This window comes from Catharus ustulatus, chromosome 9, assembly GCF_009819885.2.
Source record: "Catharus ustulatus isolate bCatUst1 chromosome 9, bCatUst1.pri.v2, whole genome shotgun sequence".
Classification (NCBI taxonomy): Eukaryota; Metazoa; Chordata; class Aves; order Passeriformes; family Turdidae; genus Catharus; species Catharus ustulatus.
Window position 1 is genome coordinate 6,233,167 of NC_046229.1, and position 13,620 is coordinate 6,246,786.

The following is a 13,620-nucleotide window of genomic DNA, read 5'->3' on the forward strand; positions in this document are numbered from 1 at the left end:
TTCCTTTCCTTAAGAGTATCAGTGTTTCCTTGGAAAAATTCTGTCTTGAAAAGATACTACTCAGAGCTCAAAAGGGTGCTCAAGCTCTCGAGCTCTGCTCATACTTCTTCTCTACCACAGCTGATTTGTTGCACAATCCAAAATTCACAACACTGAATATCTTTCCAAGAATCATTATTTGATAGTCAAGAAGGAGAAAAGTCAGTGTGTAACAGGAACTTTTATTGGTATGTGCTGTAACTGCTTTTTCCCCCTGTTTAACATGTTCTTGTGGAAATTTTCTTCAAGGCAAACTCCAAAATGAGAACAACAGGAATTTTAAAATATGGATTGAGCAAACAAGTGTAGGACTGGGTCCTGGAGTCAACAGCCATGTGTAGGTGTAGGCTGTGGAATATTATTGCTGAAGTTGCTCATAGTTGCACATATAATTTGGGTAACTCCACACACAAATAAGCTTTCAGGCAGGAATTTTCATGATAATTAAGGAGGCAACTGCATAAACATTTATATGCACTGAGTACCTGCCTAAAATATCTGAAAAAAAAATCAGCACAGAGTTTCAGTTCTTTTCTATATTAAGATACAGGATCAGAAATCTGGGCAGTGTTGATATTGGACCATCACTGACTTTAATAAGCCAAACATCTGGAGATTTCTGAACCTCCATTTTATAACCTACATTTATAAATTAAGTTACTAATATGACAGAGTTTTCAGATGTATATGTTTTTCTTGGAAAAGACATGATGTATTTCAGACTTAGAATCTATATCATCCATTTGAAATCTCATCAATTTTAACTAATATGTTCCAGGATGATTCAAGTGTAACACTTATGTTTGACAGCCAGTCAGTTTTGTCTCTTTATGGTCTACATTTTAATAGATTTATTTTTTAGGTAGTGGTAAAAGCTGTAAACAGGGAAGAAATCCTGTAAGTGAATAAATGAAAAATAGTTAAACTATATATATACAAAATACTGTCAAGCATACAAATTTAAATTGGAAAAGGTAACTGAAAATGAAGAGACTTTAAGAGCTACTGCATAGTCAGTGAAAGAGCCAAAGTCACCACAGGTTTTACAGGAATGAATATTAAATGTGGTCAGTGGCTGCTTGGTTTGTGAGTGTAGATACATAGCAATCTTCTGAATTATTTTGATTGTATCCTGCCCATTCTACCAACACAATAATCTTCTTAAGCAGCACTTTGGTCACTGAGATTGGTACCATGGTCACTACTATAAGGGACTGGTTGATCTCTGCCTTTATTGAATTCAGACTTTGCAGCACAGTCTCCAAATCAGGCCATATTGCTGGACCTTAATATATAACCTGGGACAGAAATGCAGGTGTGATGTGCAGTTCCACCTTTTCAGTGCTGAATCTGCCTGCATCTCTGGGGGGACACAGCAGCTCCACAGCTCAGTTACACAATCAGGTGTGTGGCAGCACAGTACACCAGGGTCAGAAAAGGCTGGGAAATCCAATTAAGCTGTGGATAACTGATGGATGCCTGATACCAAACCTCTTAACATTTCTAAACGTTTTAGCTCACAAAACCAGCAAACTGGCCTTCAGCCATAATAATTACAGCTGATGGAGGCACAAGAATTTACCCAGAGAACCAACAACTTACCATTACTGTTTCATTTTGCAGAGACAGGTTTAGAACAATGATCAATGTCCTGGGGGACGCGCTGGCTGCTGGCATCATGGCCCACATCTGCCGGAAGGAGTTCATCAAGGATGGTGATGAGGTAACTACACTGTGAACCAGGGGGTGCCAGGGGGTGCCAGGGGGTTCCAGGGGGTGCCAGGGGGTGCCAGGGGTGCTGTGCTATGGTAAAGAACCTGTGAGCTCCCACATTTGGTTCCTCCAGTTTATAAAAGGTGTTTCAGAGACAGGACAGAATTGGGCAATGGGCAGCTTAGCACATGGGGTGGAGGGATCTTTGTCCATGAGGTTATGTGGAAAGCCACTGGAGCTCAAGGCAGCTGTGTCTGGCACACTGGGGATGGGAGCAGCAGAAGCAGCTGGGCTGTCCTGCAAATGCACAAAATGCTGGGACTGTGAGTGGGACTCAGCACCCAGGTCCTGGCTGGCCAGTCATTTGTCCTGCTAGAGGAGTGACCAGCAACAGAGCAGGGTGACAGATGTCCTTGACTACCAGTGTGTAGAGGGAGGTAAATGTATCTCTGAGTGTCATCAATGAGCTCACATCAAAAGTAACTGCCTTGGGCATTGCAGGACCCTGAGTCAGCATAATCCGAAGCCACCCTTGCAATCATTTTCTTTCCAGACTAGCACAAGCACAACTCCATTCTAGACTTCATTCTCAGACATCTTCATGCTTTCTACATTTAATGCAAGTCCTTCCTTTACAGCTTTGTTTTTCCTACTCTGTACCTTATTTCATACAGCACACATACCTCTGTATTCTGCCCCTGCCTCCTTCCACTCCTATGCATTTTCTCCTTCGTCTTTGGCATGCACCACTCAGTCTTTCCTTGTAACAGGAGCTCCTCATGTCCTTCCTTCAATCCTTGACAAAGGAGATCCCTAATTCCATGAGCCCATTAGATTTGGAGGTGCCAATGTCCAACCATTTTAGCTCATGGCAGACTCTCATTACCTTTCTTCCACAAAGACAGAACAGATCATGCAGGAATATTTCTTCATCAGGACTAACCCTCACAAGACATGTTTCATTTCTGTGCATCCTCTGTAGTATGCCACACAAATAGCAAAGTTTTGTTTCTTTCATTATTTCTCTCATTCTACAATTTTGCAGTCAATTCCATTCCCATGCCTTCCTGCAACATTCATTTAAAACTCCTGCTCTTTCAAGTTGTATGTAGAAAGACAGGCAGTGTCATCTGAGGTAATCAGCACCTGCAGTAATTACTGATGACAGGATTAGGCCTGACTACAGGGGCTACACATGCAGCTACCTACAAACCCCCTAAAATACAACCTCTGGGTAAGGGAGGTCATCCATTCCAAAACCAGAAGTGTAGGCTGAGCTCCTGCATAACACAGGCCTCCTGACAGTTCACTGCTGGATTTAGAACTCAGTCAGAACTTAAGAAGAGATGTTGCAGTAATATAAAATCCCTCCTGAGGGATTATTTAGTCATCTGTGATGAGATTTTTCTTTGAATCATGCTCTGTAATGGTATTAAAATATACTGCTGGTCTGCCATACATTTTGGCTGCATAATTTGTGCAGTTAGTAATATATACCCAAAGGCCATATTTTCTCAGCTGCAGGCCCACCTCCCTTCATTGCCAGTATTTACGTCTTACTTTCCCCATCAGAATCTGGTTTCATTTAAAGAACACTTCAATATTTAACTTATGAATCAGTTAATAAAACCCCCTTAATTTCTTTCAAAACAGAGCAAACTGATGAGACAGGTGTTATTTTATTAGAATATTGGGTTATAAGGAAGGCATAAGGCAACAACAAATGGTTTATGGGTCTATTTAAGTGCACCTAAGAGCAGGCACTGCCCAGAGCTCAGCATAGTGGCCATTGAGAGTCTGTACCTTTTGAAGTGAGCCCTAGAATCCTGGTCTCTATTTACCTACTTGTATCTCTTTTCCAATGGCAAGCAGCTGTTACCATGAGTGTAAGTTCAATTAGAGTTGTGACAGCATTTGCATTTTTACACAGACTCCTTTACTTCATGCAGATGGTGCAAAGATGCTTTAGTGTATATAGAAACAGCTCCTGGAAGTCTATGGAGGCTCTAGATAATCCTGGTGAATGTAAAGCAGCCACAGGCTTTCCAAATAAAAATTCCCTTCCTGTTGTATACAGCAATCAGTGGCAGTATTCCAGATCTTAATGCTTTTCACATAGGTGCCATTGATCTGTGAAACTAAGCCTGTTAACATCCATCAGATTGTGGCTTACCAGAGAAATGGCTGTGTGAAGACCATGAATGAATCTCCTGGACCAGAAACAGTGAAAGGGTTGCAGCACCATATACCCATACAAGTGGAGCAAGAAGAAACTCCAGTGGAGAATCACACTAAGAAATCCAACAGTAAAGACCACTGCACTATTGAAATAAATGAACTAGAAACAAATGTGTGACTGCTACACTCAGAGGTGTATCACACCCCAGTGACCTGATACCCAATCTCTACCTCACAGCTGGAAGAAGGACTCTTTGCCTTGAACAGGAAAACGTGGATTTATCGCCACCCGCTTGTACTGGAGCTAGGAGACCAGCTGTGAATGTCAAGAAAAGCACACAGCTTGCAAGAGACATGGGCTTCTTTAGGTGGAAGATTTTACTACTGAAAAATTAACTAATGGACTACTATGTTTTATTCTGCACTCACTGACTTCAATATAGTATTTGACACTCCTTTCGCTTCTTTTTTTAAAAAACTTTTTTTTATTTGACCCTTTTTGATTTTCTAACCAAAGCCTTCTTTTTGTGAATTTCAGTTAATTGTGAACACTGTAGAATTTTTGCTATGTGAAAATGTTTCACCAAAATTGCTAAAGATACTAATTTTGTCTAATACTTGCTAAATATAGAGTTTGTGCTTAGTTTTATAACAGCAGTAAGAAAATCACACCGACTTCTTGATCTCAAGGGGTTACATCTATTCCTAAATAACAATGCAAGCAGAGGGGAAGTGAAGTGTGCATTTGTGCAAGAAAGGGCATTAAGGTAATTGTGATGGGCAGCCTTCAGAGACAGGCAGTCCAGTGTGATACCTAACACAAAGATTTCCTAGGTCACTGCAGAGCACAGTTTGCCTTCCAAGTGCCAGATTTATGAACCTTTTTTTAACCTAACTCTTCAGTGAAGTCAGTTCCATGCACATGCAGTGGCAGAGGCCATGTGAGCTCTAATCCACAAGCACTGGTGCTAATGTGTGTTACTCCTGTAACCTATAGGTTGTTCTACTGTAAATATGTATAAACTCAAAGCTCAAGCTCATGAACTGTGTGCTATGTCCGAAGGGCACACTCAACACAAACTGGAACCTGAGGATGCTGAGCTAAAATGGGGTTTTGTGAGGAGTCTGCTGTGGAAACTGCTCCATTATTTCTCATCATTCAGTTGACAGTTACTCCCTTTCCACTGTCTACTGAATCTTTCACTTACAGTAAAATCTGCTGCATATGTTTCCAATGGTTGTGATAGAGAACATTTTTAATAAACCTGCCATTTTAAAAAGAGGCTGTCTGTGCACTTCTACTATTAGTGTCTTCTTATGTCTCTGCTAAAATAGAGAGTGAAAGTGAGGAGACCTTTTGAAAAGTTGGGATTTGATCCAGAGATTACATACCAGTTCATACCAATACACTTGACATATTATATTTAGCTACTTGTGGCATAGCAGCTTGAGATACCATGTGCCTGGTATTCTAATATGTTCTTCTCATCTGTAGGGAGAAAATAACCCAGACAAAAAGGACAATGTCTGCATTTACCAGAAATGTTTCATGCATTAGTTCATTGCAGAGACAGTGTATCATTCATTCAGGATTAGTCATTTTCCTGGGATATACATGTTCACCTCTTCTTTAAGGGCTCCTATTCAGACTATTTCTTATGTCAGGCACACTAAAGAGTTGCCTCAGAGCACTAGAGTATAGGCAGTTTAATTATCAAGCAGTAAAACTAGAAAGAACTCAGTTAGGTCTTCTTTGTCTGTAGTTCCTCAGAAATTATGGATTCATTTGAAAATATGTATGGTTGGTAACTGTTTTCCTGATTTGATCCTAGAGTGAAAACGACAAACTCAGAACACAAAGAATAGGGAAGAACTGAAATGATTCAGAGCACTTTGATCCAGAACAAGTCCTGTAAAGGACCTGCTCTGCAGAGTGTCATGAGTGATTGAGGCTGCTCTGTGCCTCTGACTGACAAAAACATCTGACACTTTTATCTCAGCAGCTCCAGGAGGTCCCCCTCATCCTTCCCCAGCTGTCCATTCCTGCCTGCACTGCCTCTCTTCCTCTCCCAGCTGTACAGATCCAGTTATTTATGAGGCCAGACAAAGAACCAGATGAGAAATAATTTAATTCAAACCAGCTCACATATGTTTTTAGCACAGTCCTAACAGACAGTTGTGCCAACACAAGTGAAGGGGTGATGCAGGGACAAGATCAAGGGATGAAGCAGGGTAAGGGCACGTGGACAGGGCAGGGTCTCTGTGTGCCAACTGTGCCCACAAAGAAAACACAACTGAAAGTCTCAGCTTCACCCAGCCAATTACAGCTACATGAAGTGATAGTATAATCCTGCCAGTCATCTATCAGTTTACAATCACCTTGCATAGATAAAAATGGTGAAGAAAGAGGCCAAGTGGATCCAGAATTTGGAACAAGTAGTTCCAGACTAAGTGCTTTTGGAGTCTGCCCACACACTATGCCACTGTGCCAAGCAGAAAGTGCTCCCAGCCTTACCACCACCTTCTTCCTCAGCCACCAAATACCTTTGGCTAATTACAAAACAAATCCTTCTGCCTCTTGCCTGAGACAGCTTACTTGGTGTGACACTCTTCAGTGCAGTCATGGCTCAAGGGGCCTAAGTCAACTCTGGTGCTACAAGGAGAACTTCAAATGAGATAAAGCCCCAAAGACCAGCACCCACTTGTGCTGCTCAAGTCCTACACAACAAAGAAAACCACAATTTTGCCCATTATGCTCTCAGATGTAGGTAATGGGGGAATCTCATGTGTGAAAGCAAATTGTTATGGTTTAGAATCAGCTTTCTGCATTTAAACCCTATTCAAAGAGTGTCCAACTCTGCTTTGCAAATTGGAAATGCATTATATTTTTTACACTATAGTGTTTGTATCTTTAAAACCTGGGGTTTACAGCAATCTGTGCCTCCCATTCAGCTGGGAGGAAGGCAATGGTCCTGTTTCTCACCTGTCCTTTTTAATTTGTGGGATGAAATGCTGTAACTAGGGACCCAAGGCACTTTGGGTCTTGGTTCTGGTAAATATGTGTTGCTTGGTGTATTGTGTCCTTGACTGGAGCACCTGACTGCTACTGCAGTCATTCTGTACTGAACACAACACCCCTGTTAGCTGGGAGAGGTGAACACTGGTGTCACAATAATTTCTGATCATTTCTATGGTAAATTTTCCTCCATTTAGCTATTTTCTGTGTCTCATGGTGTGTGTTGTCAAGCAGCTTGATGCACAGTGCAATTAGACTAGCAGCAGGTTTCATAACATATTTGTATGCATGGATCTGTTCACATTTTCCAGTTATAATGACACTTCCTTCCAACAAAAATAACAAAGCTGTTGATTATCAAGTTAGAGTGCAAGCTTTGTGTTGGTAAATATGTTTCTCCTACTTTCAGAGCATAAAAACAAACATGTGACCTTTACAGTCTCAAAAAAATTATATTAAAAAATCAATCAATCGACCAGTCAATCACTTATTACAACAGTTTGCATGTTATAATTTCAAGCATATGTGGAAAGCACATATTTCTTAACTGGCAACATTCAATCTTATTTTGAAGTCGCCTCCCCCTGCTAAACAGAAAGGGAATGTAACCAATTAAAGTATTGTAGAGGAGCACTGGGGAAGAGTCTTGAGGAGGGAAAGAAGAAAATTAAGAAGGGCAGTGCATTGCATACAGGTATAGAAGAATTTGGGAAGTAACCCAACTTAGCACACACTTACCAGAGGCAGTGGTTTTATGGCAATTTGCAACGCCTTTGCTCTGATGATACTACTGAGAGGAAAGAAGCCACTGCAGATTGTGGTGGCATAAAGCATCATTAACGACATATTAAAACAGGTTCTTGAAGATTTTGCCGATGCCAAGGAAGTTCTGCAGTGTGGAATTGCTGTAATAAATCCTTGTGCAACAATGAGAACTGAGAGAAAGAGACACAACCAGAGCACTTACACATCCCATGAACTCCCAAGAGCTTTTGGCTGCCAACCCAAATACAAAAGTTTATGGAATTAATACAGTTATTCATATGCTCTGCTAATTTAAATTGATTCCACTTAAATTATTTAACTGCAGCTAAGTTTACTTGTGCCGCCTGAATACGAATCCTAACATACAAATAAGATCATCTAAATAGTCAAAATATGAAATTGGAGTTGCCCACCCTGCTATACCAGCAATTCTACAGCACTTAGAAAAGATAGGAACTCTGTGACACACCCATTTGATGAGGTCTCACTTCTAATTCTACAACAAACATCAGTTTTGGTCCCTTTTTAAAAACAGCCAACTGATTTATAATACTTTCAAAGCAGACAGAAAGCTTCATCAGAATGCCAGATGGATGGTCTTAGAAATGACCTCAGTCCTTTCTGTGCTTTCCATAAAAATGAGGTAACTATTAAGAGAAGGTGGTTGATGTGTGTGAGCAAAATGTGTAACCTGGGAAATGAAGTAAATGTGGGAAGCTCAGGCTGCCTCAGATCTCGCCCAGCACAAAGCACCCCCGTGTCTGTGCCTGGGCTGAGCACCTGGGTGTGTTCTTCCAGCAAGAGCAGCTCTGTCACTACAGACACACAGACAATGAGCAGTTGCTGGCTTTCCCCTGCAGGCCAGCTGAGATCGCAGCCCCCCAGCTGGGGACAGGGAGGAGGAAAAGTAATGACGGTTTTTCTACAGGGGTGCTACTGTTGCCTACCTTGCAGTGTGGGGGAGCACAGCTTTTTGCAGTAATAAATATCTGGTTTTGCTGCATTTGGGAAAGAGGCCTTAGAATGGACACACTTAACCCACCCATTCCTAAGGGCTGAGCTGAAAATGAAACACATGTATTAAAATTCTCAGTTTAGACTGTGATTTCACCTACAAGTGAGATGAGAGACACTCAAAATTACATTCCTCACTAACTACTCTGGAGTGTACTGATTGATATTCCTGGAATTTATAAGAGGGTTTGTCCCACAAAACCCCAAATGGATTAGATCAATAGAAAAGAAGCCTGGTCACTACTTAAGGTCAGGTTCGTTATTCACTCAGACCTCCCAAGTGACCACAAGAATGCAGGGTTTGCTTCCCATCTGTAAACAGAGAAAAGGTCCTTTCTAAATCAACAGGGTGATGCATGGGAAGGATAAATGAGCTGAAGGCTGAGGCAGTTATATAACACAGTAAAGGGGACTCATGATTACCTTGGATTAGCCACTTCTGTCTCTCTGGAAGCACTGCTCAAATAGTCACAGGAATTGCCAGGCTTCCATTTTAAGTGACAGAACCTCAGATGCCATCATTTATAAAGCAGCAACAGTTGCTCTCTGTTGCCTAGAAGATGATAGATATATGGGAATAGATTTGGCACAGCTGAGACTTTCGGCAGATTTGTGTCACTGGGTATTTTAGAAATTTTACAGGCTGTCAAAGTAAAATGGTAGCAGTCTGTTATTGACTCAGTGGTATTTTGGGGAACAAGAACAGAAGGCTTCAGAAAGACAAGATGGGGAGTATGGTAGGTGAAGAGGGAAAATGTTCAATCACTTCTGCTGCAATAGAATCAAACCTTCTTTCCCTGCTGGCTCCACAATGAGATGGTACCAACAGCTGAAGGTGGGAGGGAGCAAGGCATCGCTCTGCTCACAGAGCTCCTGTCCCCACATGGCCACTGAAGGCAATTCTGCAGTACCCAGAGGCATCTGTGACTCCCTTCTCAGCTGTCCTTCCTTCCAAACCAGCACAGAGCACTCAGTCCAGCACAAGAACCAGCAAATATTGTTCCTGAAGGGTTTGCAACTAAATCATTATAAAACTCTCCATTCCCATTCCACTGGGAATTCCACTGGGATGTGCTCAGGTAGGTCACAGATGTGCTTTTCAGGTTCCACCTCTGGAAGTTTTGTTCTGCAAGGTACAAAGAGTTCTACATCTGTTGCTTTCAAATCAGCCATCTTTCATCACAAAGAGGTATCTGCATTTCATTTAGGAATTAAATGTATGCTTCTGTGTTTCTGCACAGCACAGCAGCTGAAAGGCAGGCTCTGACCCACCACATGAATCTCACTGGAGTTAATCATTGCTTTTGAACTTTCCTAAAAAGGATCTGATATCTCTAACCCACCATTCTCCCCCTCTCCCCAAAAAAGTATTTTAATGAGATGGAAAAAGCAGGGGAAGCAAAACAAGAAGTGTTTTATGTTCACAGATATCTCATATTACATCTGCTATGAATACTGCATGGGCAAAATGGCAAAACCAAAAGAAAAACGAGACTGACCTTGAGATGTTTCATTATGATTTCATTGCTCCTAGCGGTTTTATTGGGTTTTACCACCAGGCTATTAAAAACATGTGGAAAGTATACAGAACTAAGTCAAACTGAGCATTTTCAACCCTTCTTCTTTTCCATTTAAATACTTTCATATTTCTTTAATGAGTTTTCCTGAAAACAAAGTGCAGAGATTTGGGTAGTCTATATTAATAGTTAATCAGTATTACCTTTGTTTTAGAATAAATCATCCACTTTTTTAATGAAAGAAATAATTTCTCTGACATGAATCCTTCCTAACCACCCATCTGGGGAGGGAGGAATCAGGATGGACAGGAGGGTGTCAGTCCAGCACTGTGGTTGGATCTAGCTCTAGCAGGAAGTTTTGAAAGGAAGTTTTAAAACTCTGCAATTGGGAGAATTTCCACAGCTCCTTCTCAGCTGGAGTCTCCACACTGGTGCTGAGCACAGGACTGATGAACAGCTCCACACCTCACTTTCACAGGCTCTCATAACAGGTACTAAGAGGTGATCTGCCTCCCATTTTGTTCATCCCACAGGAAGAAACAACCTGGAAGATTCACTTTGGTTGCTTCTGCCTGGTTTGGCATTGAGATTGCCTTTGGTTCTTCCTACCTTCTTTGCAGAGAGAGCAGGAACAACCAAAGTTGTCAAACCAAACAACCAAAGTGTCAAATCATTCAGGTTGTGGATGGTGAGGGTGCAGCAACTCAACCCTTCAGCACATCAGGGAAGTGCTTTGAGTTTTATTCCACTGCTGCATTTGCAATAAACAGACCCAAAACAGAGGTGTCCACCAGAAAGGAGACATTTAGAGTGTTATATAAGTAATTGAAGTTAATTTTAATCCTGCATAAAAGATGTATCTTAAGATCTTTTTAAAGCTAATTCCTGGGATGGCTGTCAACAAACACACAGTTATACCTCAAGTAACAAAATGAGTCTCATTAATTTCTTGTATGCAACTGGAGTTGAAAATCAATACAATTTTTTATCAGAAGCAAGGTTTTCAACAGTATCATAATCATATGCTTAAAACAGATTCTGGAACTATCATGGGGAAAACTTGAGTAGCCTGTACAACTGTGCATTAAAACACTCTTTGCCTGATTCAAAACCATTTAAAGAGGGATTTTATTGATGGACTTTTTAATGTCCTTGGATACTACTGAAGAATTTTTATGGAAATACTTTGTATACTGGATTATTAGAACACATTTATCATCCATTGCCTCCACATATATCTCACAGCTGGCTGACTTCACAATAGCAGCATGAATCACAGCTACAGGGCACAATATTTTCCTCACTAAAGGCAATGGAGTTCTTTAGGGATTTACTCACTGTTCTTGTATTAGCAACATAATAAACCAATTACAATGACCTCCACAAATTAATCCCATTAGAGAAGGAAATATTTAAAAAAACCAAAACTAAGCTTATATTATATAAGACTCTATATATGTTTAAGTTTTTAGGATAACTACACTCAAACCCAGCAATCTAGATTCACCAACACGACACTGTAGAGTGAAATCACCTAACAGCATATTGGAGTATATCATAGAAGCTTCCCAAGAGACTACTTCCCATCAAAAATTCTATTTGTAATATATGTCTTTATTATTATTAAATAAGAATAAATTTGCTTAGGTTTTTTAAAGCAAAATTTGCAAAAATGTTAGTGGGCTCAGTCAACATAGTGAGAAGGTGCATCAAAAATTAAACTCTGATTTACCATCAAGAAACACTTTCAAGAGAGATTGGTCATGAGGGTTTGATCAGACCCCTCCCACTTCCCTGCTCTGCATGGACCACTGGGGAGCAGAAGAAATGGCAGTGGGGTCCCAGGAAGGAGAATACCTCCTGTTCTCATCTGCTTTGCTAATGCAGGTCCCCAGCCTCACTCCTGCACACACCAAATGCCAGCTCAGGAGATGTCCCCTGTATCTGTATTGCACAGCAGCAGAAGAGGAGGAGGGCTTTTGGCCACAGATGCCTCAGGAGCAGCCCTGCCAGCCCAGCTCTTCAGCACCTGCAGCAGTTGGAGGATTCTTTCCCCAGATGCCCTTTTAATGTACAGTCCTGAAGGATTTATGCGAGCTAAGATAAATAAACTCCAAGTCCCCAAAGCAGTGATTCTTCAGCTGAGCAGATGCAGCAGCTCTTCACCCCAGCAGGGCTGCCTGGCCCAGAGACCCGGCGAGGGGGGAGCTGCCAGCCCCGGGGAGCAGCCCCACGGTGACCCTGTCCCCCTGCCAGGGACACTGTCCCACTGCCAGGGACCTTGTCCCACTGCGCCCTGTCCCACTGCCAGATCTGCAGTCAGTTCCTCAGGAGTTGTCACTGCTCCCCCAAAGGAGGCCTTGGCAGCCTCCCTCTGCCCCATCACATCCCCCTTCAAATTTCATCCATGGTTTTTCATCACGGCTTCTTCTTTTTTTCACAGAATCGCAGAATCTTTGGATTGTAAGGGGCCCTCAAGATCATCTAGCCCCAGTCCCCTGCCATGGGCAGGGACCCGTTCCTCTAGACCAGGTTGTTTCAAGCCCCATCCAACTCACCTTGAACACCTCCAAGCATGGGGCAGCCACAGCTTCTCTGGGCAACCTGTGCCAGGGCCTCACCACCCTCACAATAAGGAATTTTTTTTCTAATAGTCAATATAAACCTGCTCTCTTTCAATTAGAACACCACCACCTCGTAAAGCACTTCTTTTTCATTACAGAGAACACTTAGGCCCAGAACACCCTATTGAGGCCTTGGCTCCACCCTCATCCTCCCTCCCTCCCTCCGTCCCACATGGAGTCCATGGAGCTCACCCCTCCTGCCAGCTGAGCCTGGGGACGTCGGGATCGTGGTGCCCCTTGCAGAGGGAATCACAGAGCACCACCTTGGCATCGGGAAGGCCTCGGCCTTGTGCCCCCTCGTTCCCCACAGAGGGGCCGCCATGGCCGCGGCCTCTCCTCCCCTCACGGCCGGCGGGATGGCGCCCGCTCCGCTGTGGCACCTCCGTGGCTCCTTGTGTGAGCAGGAGCCCGCAGCTGTGTGGGGAGCGGAGGGGAGCGGGTTCCCCGATCCTGCCTGACCTCCGGCCCCTCACAGCACGCCGGGGAGGCAAAGGGCCCAACTCCATGTGGGGAAAATGGAGCACTCGCAGGCCTTTCCCCCAGAAATGCCCAAGTGAGCAGCCATGGGGTTGTGTGGATTGCTGGAGGTGGGAATGGGCAGGAGCAGGCGCTGGGTGCCCCATCCTCGTGAGGGGTGGCCATGGCTGAGGGCTCTGGAGGAGCGCGATGGGGAGAAGGGCTCATGGCATCCACATGGCACACACAGATGGGCTATGGGCCCACCCCCTGAAATAAAAGCTCATTATCCACATGC

General features: G+C 42.9%; 1 protein-coding gene across 1 annotated transcript in view; it reads left to right on the top strand.

The window, feature by feature from the left end:
- SLC1A7 (solute carrier family 1 member 7) overlaps nucleotides 1–5,213 on the top strand; it is a 48,200-nt gene extending 42,987 nt beyond the window's left edge. The window contains exons 10-11 of the mRNA XM_033067609.1: nucleotides 1,663–1,762; nucleotides 3,872–5,213. Coding sequence (XP_032923500.1) covers nucleotides 1,663–1,762; nucleotides 3,872–4,108 — 337 coding nt within the window. The 3' untranslated portion in view covers nucleotides 4,109–5,213. The remainder of the gene's footprint in view (nucleotides 1–1,662; nucleotides 1,763–3,871) is intronic.
- The last annotated feature ends 8,407 nt before the right edge of the window (nucleotides 5,214–13,620 follow it).